The following is a 14,506-nucleotide window of genomic DNA, read 5'->3' on the forward strand; positions in this document are numbered from 1 at the left end:
CCTAGTTCCCTGATGGTAGCTGTGACGACGACGACGAAGGGTCCCGCTTCGCCTTTGCAGTTCACACTACCAGGAGAACTGCCCTCGGCCCACAGTGTTGTGTGGCTCTTCCTGGGGAGAGGTGGATACACATCTACTCCCTCCAGACAGGACGTCAATGACAGACCAAAGAAAGAAACCTCACTTATCCAGAGGGCCTGGTCCAGTACCATGGGGGCTCCTCAGCTATTGGTTCACAGTTCATGTGTTTCTGCTAGTGTGGCTATTTGTCCCTGTGCTTTTTCCAATCATGTGGTCTCAATATCTCTTACTCATACAATCCCTCCTCTCTCTCACCAATTGGGCTCCTGGAGCTCCACCTGGGGCCTGGCCATGGCTCTCTGCATCTGCCTCCATCAGTCACTGGATGAGAGTTCTACCACGACAGTTAGGGTGTTCGGCCACCTGGTCAGCCCCCATGGAACTGGATCAGGCCCTCTGGATAAGTGAGACAGTGAGATAAGTGAGACCTTGAACTATTTAGGAGGCCCCCAGGCAGTGGACTGGGACCTGTCCTTAGTTCATAAGCTGACTTTTTGGAACCTAGGGCCTATGCTGAGACATTTTGCTGAGCCTTGTGTAGGGAGAAGGACTGGACATGCCTCTACTGAATCTACCAGGCTGAGCTGAATCCCCAGGGGAGACCTTGCCTTGGAGGAGATGGGAATGGGGGAGGGTTAACGGTGGGGGGGAGGCTGGAGGGAGGAGGAGGGGGACAGGGGAATCCGTGGCTGATATGTAAAATTGAATTAATTATAAAATAAAATAAACACCAACAAAATAAAAAAAAGAAAGAAAGAAAGGAAAAGAAAAAAGAAAGAAAAAAGAAAGAAAAAAAGAAAAGAAAAGAAAGAAAGAAAGAAAGAAAGAGAGACCCTCCACATCTAATTTAGTGAACCAGTGAGCTGTCTGGGGTTACTTACAGAAGCATAGATGATTCAAAAGGAGTTACATCATTTAAAAATCCCACCCCCACCACAAGAGACAACTAGCCAACATTGCGTCCCTGGAGCTCTCTGCACAATGTAAAGGTAGCTTGGCCCACTGACAAGTCTCCTCTCACTTGTTAAATGCTTCTGCAGCCTTGAGCAGGACCTTGTGAATCTTACACATTTGTTTACTACCTGAGTCTTAAGAGCCTTCCTTCCCCCCCCCCCCCACAGGGTTTCTCTATGCAGCTTTGGTGCCTTTCCTGGAACTCACTCTGTAGTCCAGGCTGGCCTCGAACTCACAGAGATCTGCCTGGCTCTGCCTTCTGAGTGCTGGGATTAAAGGTGTGTGCCACCGCTGCCCGGCCAGTCTTCCTCCCCTTTTTAGGAAGGAATGTTCCAAGTCAGAGGAAATAGCAAATGGGGCTATGCAGGCCCTCCAGCAGGTGCCCTCCAGCAGGTTGCTCTCCAGCAGGTGCTCTCCAGCAGGTGCCTCTCCAGCAGGTGCTCTCCAGCAGGTGCTCTCCAGCAGGTGCCCTCCAGCAGGTGCTCTCCAGCAGGTGCCCTCCAGCAGGTGCTCTCCAGCAGGTGCCCTCCAGCAGGTGCTCTCCAGCAGCATGCCCGCACCTAGTATATTTTCTTGCTAAGGAGAAATATAAAAATATACTCTTGAGGGGTTGATTGTCTGAGCTTAGTGTTTTTCATGGGTACTGTCCTACCTCCATATCCAATCACTACTGCCATTGCCTCTCCATGTTTGGGGAGGTTCTCATGAATCAAAGCACATTCAGGTCTAGCACCCGTCAAAGCTCAAATGTTTTGCACATCAGGATTCAGCGTGGAGCCTCCAGTCACCCTGAATGGCCTCACTTGTAGGAACTCTTAGTCACCCCTCAGAGCCCTACGGTGGTCCCCACCCTGGAGAATTCAGCGGAGAATATGGTGGACCTATCAGCCATGGCCACGTCACTTGATAAAGCCCCTTCATTTTGGTTATGTTAGGGTCCTCAAGAAGACCCATAAAAGACCACCAGTTACATATGCAATCAACAAGACCGTTTATTAAAAACTGCCAACATGTTAGGTTAACAAATGGTGACCCCGAGAGAAGCTCCCAGGCTCCTTTTAAGCAGGGTTAGAGGAATTCCAGGGAGGAGAGATTAGTCTGGGGGTTGATTGGTAGGTTTTTATGGGTTGTTACAGAATTGGTGGGAGGCTCTAGTGGTTAGGGACTTTCCAGTGGCAGGGTAGGAAAAGCTATCTTTAGCTAGCAGAGGGTTGAGGGGTGCCTGCTGAACTAGAAGAAGGCTGTGAGGAAGGCACCTGTGGATCAGTTGTCCCCGAGTTGCAGTTTTCCCAAGAACTGCTTGCTCAGCTCCAGCCAGCTCCAGTAAACCAAAACTAAGGCCTGGTTCTCTGGCAGGGCTACTAGGAGCTTCTCTGGCTCCCTGGCTCTCTCAGTTAAACAACAACAATTCCTGAAATTAAAGTAATTTACTTCCCCAGTGACTTGCTTTTCTTGATGCTTGGCACTCTCCAGATAACAGTGGCCATGATGCTTGCTAACCACCTGCTGATCTTTTACCCACCACATGCCTGATTTCCTTGGCTACCCCTAGCAACAGCCAATGGCGGGCCTAGAAAGGGACATTTCACTTCTCTTCCTCCTTTCCCTTTTCTGCTCTATAGTTACCTCAGCTTGGAAGCATCTGGGCCCTCTGCTTTCCTGCACGCAATCTGCTCTCCGCAGGTCTCCTTGTAATAAAACTTGTCACCATGTGGATTCTATGACCGGATTCACATCACCAGGCTTCGTGGCAAGCACCTTTACTTGAGCCCTCTTTGCTGGGTTTAAATGATTTTCTTTCTTTCTTTTTAAATAAATCTTTATTTATTTATTATGTATACAGTCTTCTGCTTGGACACCAGAAGAGGGCACCAGATCTCATTATAGATGATTGTGAGCCATCATGTGGGTGCTGGGAATTGAACTCAGGACCTCTGGAAGAGCAGCCAGCACTCCTAACCTCTGAGCCATCTCTCCAGCGCCTAGATGATTTTCGTAACATTTCTGGAACATTGGCTTTCTTGAGAGCATTTCCTGGCCCAGCGGAGTGACAGACCCATTTGGATTAACTCTGAAGGGAGGGATAATGCCTTTTACCACTAAGCCCCTGCTAGAAAGCAATGTTATAATCTTTGGAGCAGTACAGGAATACATGATCACGTCTCCACCCAAGGCAGAATAAATGATCCAGATCTTCTATTTCTTTTGACCAAAAAATCATGTGAATAACCCAGGTGTAAAAGAATGAAATAAAATACATAAATAATTCTATAAAAATAGCCACTCCTGGAACTAGGGAGATAGTCCAGGGTTCAAGTGCTGCTTGCTATGCAAACACAAGGATCTGAGTTCAAATCCACAGAACACAAGTGAAAAGCTGGGTGAGCTTGCACATAACCCCGGAGCTGTGGGAGGACGAGGACAAGAGGATCGTTGGGGCTTCCTGCCAGCCTAGCTCCAGGTTCAGTGAGAAAACCCTGTCTCAAGGGAAAAGATAGAGCACGACAGGCTAGGATGCCTGATGTCATCTTCGTCTGACCTACACATGTGCACAGGGCACACACCTGCACACACACACGCTCATATAACACATACATGCGACACAACCTTTTTTTTTTTTTAAAGTTAAAAAACAAAGCTGGGCGGCGGCGGCGGCGGCGGCGGCGGCGGCGGCGGCGGCGGCGGCGCACGCCTTTAATCCAGCACTCAGGAGGCAGAGACCAGTGGACCTCTGTGAGTTCAAGGCCAGCCTGGTCTACAGAGTGAGTTCCAGGACAGCCAGGGCTACACAGAGAAACCCTGTCTCGAAAAATGAAAAAATAAAATAAAAAAACAAAAATGGGGCTGGGGAAGTGGCTTAGTGGGTGAAGCCTTTGTCGTATAAACATAAGGACCCGAGCTGTGACCCACAGAACGCTAGGAGAAGCCAGATGTGGCAGCACGTGTCTGTGGTCTCAGTGTTTCCTTTGGCAAGATGGGAGGGGGCGACAGGAGACTTCCCCAAGGCTTATGGGCCACCTAGCCTCACATATGTAGCAACAAACAACAACAACAAAAAGCCTGTCTCAAACAAGAAAGAAGGGGAAGCCCGACACCCAAAGTGATCCTTGACCTCCACATGTATGCCAAGGTACACATGTGCTCACACTCACACAAACACAAAGAAGAAAAAACACAAAGAAAGAGGATCCCACTAGTGGATGGGGACAGCCCCCCAGAAACCTGCCAGTTGACTGCCCTGTATATGCACTTGTTGAGAAACCAACAAGCCAAGAACTCCAACCGCCCCAAGGACTTTAGCTCAGCTTGGTCCTCACTGCTGAGATTGTCAACTCCATCTATCCATCTGTTTGCCCATCTGGACACAGTTCTGCCCTTTGCCTCTTCTGCCTCCACAGTCTTAGGTCTCCTCTCACTTCCTTAGTTCCACTACACCCTACAGCTCCCCTGAACTCTAACTCTGGACCTGGCTCTGCCCTGTGTCTCTAGCAGCAGCTCCCCAACATGTCTTGGTTTATTTTTGTTTTTGTTTTTAATTTATTTTATGTGCATTGGTGTGAAGGTGTCAGATCCCCTGGAACTAGAGTTACAGACAGCTGTCAGCTGCCATGTGGGTGATGGGAATTGAACCCAGGTCCACTGGAAAAGCAACCACTACTCTTTACCACTGAGCGAGCCATCTCTCCAGCTCCCTCCCCAACACATCTTGTTATCTCACCCACCAGCGACTCTGCATCTCTGTCAGCTGCCTGCCTCTACCTCCACTGAGGCCTCTTTGAATTTGGTGGCAGCCTCTTTAATCCTGTTACAGGCATTCTGAAACCTGCCCTGTAGACAGACGACAGGTTGATAGATGACGGCCACAGTTCCAGACATAACTACTGTGTTCCATTTGAGGTACAATCACAGAGAATTAACATGAGTAGTTACAGTGGGAATAAAAGACACTGCGCCTGCTGGAGTCACTATCAAGGCAACTGAGGACCCCTTGACATATGTAACTTATCAGTTTGTTATTTGATACATTCTGACATTGTGAAAAGACATAGATGTGTTCACCTGTGTTTCTGACATTGTGTACTCCTGACAAATACCCACTCTGGGGTCACTTGCCTGGTACCAGACAAGAGTTAAGCTCCACTGACAGGGAGAGAGCCCAGGGACTTGATCCCTCTGGGCTCCCTGGAGCCTTCTTGCCTCCCAGGACAGGAAGTGGTCATGTAAGCTGGCCTTACTGCTCTTACTGGGCTGTAAGACTCTGGGGGGGGGGGGGAGTCGTCCTCAAGGCAGATAATTCTAAGGAAGGAGACTCATCACCATTGCCCTTCCAAGAACCCTGTGGTTTGTAGAAGCCAGTGACACAGGGACAATCCATTACCACTGGGGAGGTCCAGTGTTACCCCAATCCTCTGTATCCAGGTTCCCATGTGAATGGTCACCATCAGAACTTCTCCAGAACACAGACAGACCCATCTCAATTCTACATCACTGAGGATGATCCCTCCTCGGGCTGACCCTAGACTGTGCACACTAACTACTCCAGCCCACCAGACAAAGGGGACATGTATGCAGATGGCTCAAAGGCAGTGGCCAGACACCAGGGCTTCTCAGCAGCAGACACCCCATTGTCTTCTTAGAGAAAAGCTTGGGCCATGTGAGCAAGCCCGGGCCAGGGTTCTAGCGGCTGAGTCCCACCAAAAAGAGAAGAGTATAATTCTCCAGAGGGCAGCCACTCCAAAAGAAACTGTTCCACAAGTAAACCAGTGGGGGTAGGGGGAGTCGGGGAGCCTGCCTGAGAACCAGATGAACAAGGACCTATCTACAGTCCACCCACATCCAGCTCAACCCACCTCATTAGAAGATACACGAGAGACTTGTCACTGGGGGCTATAGGCAGATGGCAAGAGGCACACAGACCGCTAGCCCTCTGGGAAATACAAACAAGGAGATGCCTATCTCCCTACACAAATGCTGGCGAGGCGAGAAACCCCATGCGGCTGGTTAGGAATGAATGAGAAATGGCTCTGTAAAGCAGCCTGGCTGATCCTTACAAAAGGAAACATGCAGCTTAGGACGTAGCAACTGCATTCCCGAGTGATAATAGGCAAGCTCCGCAAGTTGCACACTGGACAATTGCATTTGTCTAACATGTTGACAGCTGAGTCTAAAAGGGGGAGACGACAGATCCGTGGTTTGCTCGAGTCTGAGACGCCGGCTTCTCCAGCGTCGGAGGCCCTAACATTGTATACTAGTCACGCAACATGGCGTCTCCAGGGAGACTCAGCCAAACACAAGCAGTTCTCCATTATTTCTCCCTAACTGATTGAACTGCAACGATCTCAAAGCGCGGTGGGGCACACCTATAATCCTAGGGCTCGAGAAAGGTTGAAGCGGAGATTGCTAGTTCTAAGATCAAGGCCAGGAGCCAGGGATCAAGAACAGAGCGGAGGAGGTCTGAGCCAGGCTCTGACTGGGCATCATCAGTCGGGTCCAGGGCGGCCACCTGCCGTGCACACTGGGGATCGGAGCGATGGGCAAAACAAGTGACAAGCCCGAAGACTAAGAAACGACCCGAGGACCGCAGACTGCTTGGAACCCTGAGAAGAGGAGCGTCTCTGCGCCGTGAACGCCGGGAGAAAAGCGCCGCCAGCTGTCCAGAAGTCTGCACAGCCGCAGACACCACCTCCTTGGCGTCCCCGCAAGCTATGCGCCAGGCCGCCGCTGCAGCACCACCACAGAGAGGTCGGGCCGCGCCTCCTAGAGCGGCCCCGCAGGCCCGGAGAGGTGGGCGGGTCTACGGAGCCGAGCGCAGCAGCACCACCACAGAGAGGCCTGCCGACGGCTCCTAGAGCGGCGCCAGAAGGGCGCGAATGAGAGGCGGGGCTCCGGAGCACGCGGTGGAACCACCGAGAGCCCCGCACGGCTCCTAGAGAGGGACCGGAGACGGCTTAGGACGGTGGGCGGGCTCTGGAGCGCGCGGCAGCACCACCGAGAGGCCGGGCAAGGTAGAGCGGCTCCAGAGGGGCGGGCCTTCAGGCGCGGGAGAGGCGGGAGTGGCGGCTCAAGTGGGGGATCGTAACCGTTGTCTGCCCGCCGCCTGCCCACGGCCAAGTTCAGCCGGCATCTGCGCCCGACACCCACCAGGTACCTTCTGCACGCGCGCTCGGTGTCCCGGCCTAGCGAAAGTCGGCTTCTGGGTCTTTTCTCCGTGGGCGCCAGCCGCTCGGCGGTATTGCGGAGGTCCCGGAGGCGGGGAAGGTGGGCGGGGCTTCCTATCAAAGCCCCTTGCCGCGGGTGCCTTGAGCTCCGAGCCCCGCCGGTCCAGCAGCACTTTGGTGGACCTGAGCTAACGTTAGCCCGCCGGATTGAACTAAGTTGCCTGCTTCACTCGCACCCACTTTGTGCACGGCCTGAGAGGGAGGGTGCAAATGAGATGGTCGCTGTGGTCTACTGTGGTGTTGATGACTGTTTTCAGTTTTCAGTGGGATGAGCCTTGGTGAACAAACACAAGACACCTGAGGCCTGCTTGTTACGCCTCTCGCCGGAGTGATGGTGTTTGAATTGGTACTGAGCTTGGATGCTGTCAGATAGGGACTCTCAGACGTCTCCTCCTGAGCTGTCCCACAAAAGACGAACGCTTTCGGATGGTGACGTTCAGACTCCGAATCCAGATAAGAACTTTATCTGCTGGGTTAGGTATGCAGGCATCAGTGTAATGCTTAGAACAAAACACGGTGCGCTCCCAGAGTGACAGTTGTGGTTTTGGACAGGTGTGGAGCTCTAGGTGGGAGTGCCAACATAGCCCACCCCTTTAGGCCTCCAGGGGTGAAGGGGATGGTGCAGGTTTAGAGATAAAGAGAGGTCACACAGAGAAAGGCTCATTGGCACAAGGAACAGCCTTTGGGGTGTGATGGCGTGTGCTGGTTGCTGTGGATTATGAGGACAGCCCTAAGGTTTCCAGGCAGTATGTAATGGAATTACCTCTTGCTGCAGGGTACATGCACAGTCCCGATGTGGGCAGGTGGAGAGGATAAGGATGGGCAGGGAAGTTTCCACTTGGGAGATGGGAAGTGGCCATGATAGAGAGTTCTGTGGGAATGAGTGAAAACCTTGTTCTCAGGCCAAGGAGTGTCTCCTGGTCAGTGGCTGAGTTAGTGAGAGCGTCACCCAAAGAGATGCGCATGCTCTGGACCAGTGAAGTGGGCTGGAGTTCTGGGGAGTCCACGTTAGTCTGAGATACTCATCAAAGGACAGTGGAGGACTGTGGCCCCGAGAGCTGCCTTTGACCTGTTGTCAATGCTTTTGCCTCCAGAAAGAAAAGGACAGCGCTGTCTGTCTGCTCGGTGCCAACATGCAGCTTCATAAGCAGGATGTGCTGAGCTGTCCCCGACAGAGTGAAGTCACAGAGAAGCCAGGCAGCCACTAGCTGGGGGCCCTCAGCCTTCCCTGGCTTCCAGGGTGTTTCCCACTTCCTAGGAGCAGCAATGGAAAAGCCTGCAGGCAGGAAAAAGAAGACCCAGGCCCCCAAAGAGGAAGCAGGTGCTCAAAAGGCCACTGCCAAAGGGGAGAAAGCGCCAAGGGGAAAGAAGCCAACCAAGAGGAGGCCCCGGAAGCCCCGCAAACAGACTGTCCTGAGTCCCGAAGACGAGGCGCATATCTTTGATGCCTTCGATGCCTCGTTTAAAGATGACTTTGAGGGCGTCCCCGTGTTTATTCCTTTTCAGAGGAAGAAGCCCTATGAGTGCGGTGAGTGCGGACGAATCTTTAAACACAAGACAGATCACATTCGCCACCAGAGAGTTCACACTGGCGAGAAGCCCTTTAAGTGTGACCAGTGTGGGAAGACCTTCAGGCACAGCTCAGACGTCACCAAACATCTGAGAATCCATACCGGTGAGAAACCCTTTAAATGTGGGGAGTGTGGAAAGGCCTTCAACTGTGGCTCCAATCTTCTGAAACACCAGAAAACGCACACTGGAGAGAAGCCTTATGGCTGTGAGGAGTGTGGAAAATCCTTCGCCTACAGCTCCTGCCTCATCCGGCATCGGAAGCGTCATCCGAGGAAGAAGCACTGAGCAGGGCAGCCTACAACTGTAGATCTTTTTCAAACATCAGATGTTGGTCTAGGTTTCCGGTGCAGTATCTACTGATGGCTCATGTGGCTGCCTCTCCCTGTCATCGAAAGGAAAACCCACCCATCAGACCTAAGAACCCACAGAGGCCTTCTGCCCTGTGAGTCCTCACTTGATGGTAACACGGTGCTCCCCGGGGCTTCCTGCAGCTCCAGCCATTTTCCAGACTACTTCATTCTACTCAGGACCATCTTTGGAACAGCTTTGGGTCACCGAGAACTTACAGCTAAAGAGACAACCCTGTTGGCGAGGGCCAATGCCTCCCTCTGCTGCCTCTGCCTGCATCATCCACTGTGTGATGGTCAGTTCTTTTGAAGGCTTCTGGCTCTGGATGCCTGGCCCCATGAAGTCTGCTAGGGGCAAGGACCCCTGAGGTGGATGGCAGGCAGCACTCTGAGCAGCTCTGAGGACCCAGGTCCCCTTGGATAGCACCAGAGCTTGCTCATCTCTGCAGCTAACTTTGGTGATCTTGAAATTTCTCTCTTGCTGAACCAACAGTCTCTGAGCTCAGCCCCAGTGCCTGAAACTGGACTACACTGTGTACCCTTGTTCCAGCCACCATCGTAGACAAGTAGCCTGGACTCAAAGTGGCCTCGGTAGACCCTTGCACCCTGCCATAGTGGTAGATTGTTTAGGCTAGGCCTTGTAGCTCCAGGGTGTCAGCAGCAGCTTCCACCCACTGTACCTTCAGAAACAGCTGTGGCCCAGCCCCGTGGCAGCCCACCATTCAGGTCAGCTCCACTTCCTGCCTGTCACCAGGACAAGACAATGTGGTTGCGCCTGCCCTCTGTCCAGGTGCTCTATGAGGTCTGTGTTCTAAGGACAGCAAAGTGACTGCTGACCAGAAGGGTAAGTTGGCAGAGATTTGGACTTTATAAAAAAAAAAAAACACCTAGTAATAGCTTTAGTCTTTGAGGACTCTACCCCGAAAGAAGGGTCCCCAGCCAGAACTAGAGATGAGTTTGTCAATATATAAAGAAACCATGAGAAATAAATGATGCGAGGTAGCTATGCTCCCTGGTAGGGATGTTTTACCAGGTGTGGTAGTTAATCTTCATGTCAACCTGACTGGGTAGAGGATCAGCTAGGAGACATGCCAGGTGTGTCTGTGAGGGGGTTGCCGGGAGACTTACCTGAAGAGACAGCTCAGCAGGTAAAGGCACTTGCTTCAGAAGCCTGGCAATTGAGTTCAGTCCTGGAACCCATGTAAAAGTGGCAACAGAGAGCCAACTCCCAGAATTCCTCTGACCCCCACCTGCACACAGCAGCGCCTAGACACACAGAGCCTTAAGAAACTAAGAGACTTGAAAGGAAAACTTGAGCATTCATCTATTTGCTTCCCAGTTACAGGCAGTGTGACCAACCATGACACACACCCCACCATCATGGCCTGTATCCCTTCAAACCAGGAGCCAAGGAAACCCTCAGGTTGCTTTTTTTCAGACAGTTGCTACAATAATGAGGAAAATAACAAATATACCAGCGTTAGTTGTCCTTTTTCTAAAAGCTGAAGTGAGCACCGAGTGTCTCTGGAACCTTCTGGCACTGGCCTAGCCAGGTTTGCTGATGCACTGTCAGGAAGTGCAAGCTGAGGCTGCAGTTGGACCAGGGCTTGCACTGCCCCTCCCTAAGGGCAGAACGTTTCAGGCAGAAGTCTTCCCACACCACTCTCCTTATACAGGCAACCCCAGGAGTATTGTACCAGACTTGATCCCCGAGGGAGAGCATGCCTCAATCTAAATATGAAATCCAGTAGGTGAGATTGTGGGAAACTGGGCATCAGCTGGTGTAGATGTATACAAAACACACTCAGGCACCTTGTTCTGGGTTCAAGAGTTGCACACACGGCTGGGACATTGGAAACCAGGGGTTGTTAGCAGGTGACTAGGCACGGCCTCTGATCCCATCCTTAAGGACGCATGGGAAGGTTTCAAAGTACAGAGTCATGATTTCCTCTGTACTGAGAGGAAAACAGAGATAGTGTGTGTCACTAGGGCCACCAGGGCAGGTGACCTGGGGCCATTCCTCGTGAGTCCAGGTCCGGGATTAGCAACATTTTATGTAAAGGGCCAGATTGTTCTTGTCTTTGCAGATACACAGCCACTCACTGTGCCACATATTGTCACATATTGTTACAGATGGCACAGCATGAGTAGTGTGGCCATGTGCTAAGCAGACTTGTCAGAAAGAGTGCTGCTATGGTTTGTTTGCCAACCTTTCAGTTTGTTTATTGAGACAGGGTTCTCAACTCTAGCCCGGTTGTCTTGGATCCCCCTATGTAGCTTGAACTGGCCTCAAACTCACAGTGTGCTCCTGCCTAAGCCTCTGGAGTTACAGTCATAATCCATCGGACATGGTTAAAATAGATGCCAAAGTGCTCCCTTGTGGTTTGTTTTTACTTTGTTTGTGACAATGTCTTGATATGTAGCTCAGGCTGAGAAACTAGCTATATAGCCCAGTTGGCCTTGAACTCACCATAAACCTCCTGCTTCAGCCTTCAGAGTTCTGGGATTTAGAGTCATGCACCCCACACCTGGTTTCTGATCCATATTCTTAATGAGGAAAATGAGAGAGTTTGAGGCACAGAGAGCTTGCAGGCTGTTACTTTGAGCTTCTGTAGCTTAGTCCTTCAAAGCTAGATGGTGGTCAGAAAAGGCAGCTAAGGATGTTGGGTCCCCAGATGCAAGAACTGGACAATGTACTTTCTGTAGTTTGATGTTCTAGGAGGATGACAGTGTGGACACAGAATCTACAACAGCCCACATCAGTCAAACACAACCAAGGGGTGCCTGCATGGTCTGATTTGATTTGTGGAGAACTCTGATAACACCTGTCATTAGTGAGAAGTGTCGCTTTGAGCGGATGCATAAGGAGCCATTGACTTAGAGAAACAGAGCTGACCTGACTCGGCCTGAGCTGCTCCCTAACCTGGCCAGGTAGACTGTTTCTGGATTAGGTAACAAATAATTCTTTGCTGTCTTTTCCACATTTTAGGATGCATAGGACAGAACCAGACACAGAATGCCATGTAGTCAAATACTCGCCCGCCTCAGCTGGCCCTGGAAGACACCTGCAGCAGTGCCTGGCGGCAGAGTCCAGTCAGCCCTCCAGCGAACAGTGTGTTCACGGTCATTGTTCTGCTTTTGGGGCCCTGGGATGGAACCCAGGGTCTCGTGAGTACTAGGCCAATGCTCTACCACTTAGCTGTGCCTCAGCCCAGGGTTCTTGGAAAAGAAGAATTAAGTTGTTTGTTTGCTTTTGGTTTGGTGTGGTTTGAGTAGACTGGCTGGCCTCAGCTCACAGACCCACCTGCCTCTGCCTCTGCAGTGCTAGGATTAAAGGTGTGCCAAACATAGCCAAAGAGCCATTTTTAAAAACCACTGTCTTGATCTCCGAGAGGGAAGCAGGTGGTGAGAACTTGAGTCCTAAAGCGGAAGTCTCCTCCTTGCCTGGATGTTGCAGTGTTAGATGTATTGCTGAACCTTGTGCCTCAGTTTCCTCCCTTGCAATGGGGATGACAGTGCTCAACTCTAAAGAAGCAGCTAGAAGTCAGTACTTGAGGTGTGCAGGGTATGCAACAAATGCCTTTAACCCCAGCACTCAGAGCAGAGGCAGCGGATCTCTGTGAGTTGAGGCCAGCCTGGTCTACAGAGTGAGTTCCAGGACAGTGAACAGCCACGGCTACATAGTGAAATCCTGTCTCAAAGAAAGAAGAAAGTCCATGTGTGGCACTGGCTCGTGCCTGTGGTTTTAATGCACACAAGCTCTTCCTGTGTGTTGGCATGTTTTACATTGTTCTGTGATTTTCTGTGTTTTTATGGGTATTTCCCTGCATGTTTGTGCACCACATGCCTGGAGTGTTCTCAGAGGCCAGAAGAGGGTGTTGGATCCTCTGGAACTGGAGTTGCAGTCAGCCACCTTTGTGATGCTGAGAACCAAATCCAGGTCCTCTGAAGAGCAGCCAGTGCTCTTAACTGCTGAACCATCCTCCGGCCCCTTGTTGACTTCTTTTCTGTGTTTTCCAAATGCCACTCACGGTTATGAGAAGTCGCCCAACCAAAGCAGCAGGAGGAGGTCATGGTGCAGCCCCAGCAGGAGTGGGAGGGGGTCAGACCTACTGCTTGGGCTAAGTGCACACGTGTGCCCCTAGGTATCGATCCTCAGCTGAAGCCCCACGTCCCTCTGCGTCCTTCACTTTCTTTGGGCAGCTGCAGAAGCAGCTTGCACTTAACCCACCCATTTCCTTCAGTCAGCTATCTCCTACCCTCTTCTCCTTTACCCAGACTGTTCTTTGTTTTTCCAGGCTGCTAGTGCAGATCTTCCTAGCAAGAAGCTCAGAGAAGTCAAGAGAATCAGTGTCTACCTCCACCACAGGGCACTGAGATGCCCACTGGGTCATGCACCAGGGAGGCTGTCATCACAGAATCCATTGGCAACAGGAAAGCTGTAGGTGGATGAGCTCAGAGAGGCCTTCTGGATGCCGTGTGGTAACTACAGGGCACTTTGACTTCTCCCTACCCTGAAGTTAAGGTGGCTGCATCACATCATTGACCAGCGACCATTAGTTCTGGCTCACTGTCAGCCTACCAGAGAGTCCCAGCACCAGCTCTTTACTTCAGTGAGAGACACTGAACAGCCACCCGGGAACAAACTGAATGACTCAGAACCTTCTAGATGTCTTGAGATGTGTCCTGGGGCATTGAAAGCACTCCAGCAATGTATTGGGTTCTAATTACAAAAGCATACTCAACTGCAGCTAGAAATTTCTGAGAGGTACGAGCAGCTCTCCTGGCAGCGCCTCAGCTCTACCTCTGGTGGGTGTCTCCTGCAGGAAGCGCTCCTGACCAGCATGGCTGCCCGCTCAGCCTCACTTAGAGCGGAGAGCACTGCGCGGCCGACAACAAGCAGGTGGACGAGAGCTCTGAGCTGCATTAGCGTCCGTTCCCTCGGTCCTCTCCCGGCAAGTGAGACGTCAGAAGCCACCTCTAGGAGAGTCAGAAGTAGCCCTGGACTAGGCCCAGAACTCTTCTGTTGAGGAGACCACTGTTTAGGCTTGATTCTAGCTGGCAACTTCAGTTCCTGGAAGTCTGTAGCTCCAGGGCACACCTGGGCTCCGTTCCTCCTTGATCTTGGATCCATCCCAGTTTGACATCAAGACACGATCATTTCCTTGCCAATGAGTTCGGATGCCAAGATGCCCTGAAGAGTAAGGCAGGACCGGGGCCCTAGGAAGAAAGGCGTGTACCCTAACTCAAAGGACGGATGCTTTGTGGCTTCAAGGAAGATTTGGGGTAATGGGGTCACCTCTGGTGTGGACCTCAGGTATAGTGCAGACAAGG

The 14,506-nt window shown here is 51.5% G+C and overlaps 1 protein-coding gene across 3 annotated transcripts; it reads left to right on the forward strand.

Annotated features, from left to right (window-relative positions):
- Positions 1-8,372: 8,372 nt before the first annotated feature.
- Positions 8,373-13,818, forward strand: LOC114694145 (zinc finger protein 41). Of its 3 annotated transcripts, none has more exons than XM_037201894.1 (2): positions 8,373-10,016; positions 13,471-13,818. In XM_037201894.1, the coding sequence occupies exon 1, from the start codon at positions 8,520-8,522 to the stop codon at positions 9,108-9,110; it is 591 nt and encodes a 196-aa protein (XP_037057789.1). In that variant the 5' UTR covers positions 8,373-8,519; the 3' UTR covers positions 9,111-10,016; positions 13,471-13,818. The 3 variants fall into 3 exon arrangements, with proteins under 3 accessions (XP_037057789.1, XP_037057787.1, XP_037057788.1); XM_037201892.1 differs by lacking the exon at positions 13,471-13,818 and adding an exon at positions 12,162-12,179; XM_037201893.1 differs by lacking the exon at positions 13,471-13,818 and adding an exon at positions 10,512-10,644.
- The last annotated feature ends 688 nt before the right edge of the window (positions 13,819-14,506 follow it).

This window comes from Peromyscus leucopus, unplaced genomic scaffold (assembly GCF_004664715.2).
Source record: "Peromyscus leucopus breed LL Stock unplaced genomic scaffold, UCI_PerLeu_2.1 scaffold_255, whole genome shotgun sequence".
NCBI classification, from domain to species: domain Eukaryota; kingdom Metazoa; phylum Chordata; class Mammalia; order Rodentia; family Cricetidae; genus Peromyscus; species Peromyscus leucopus.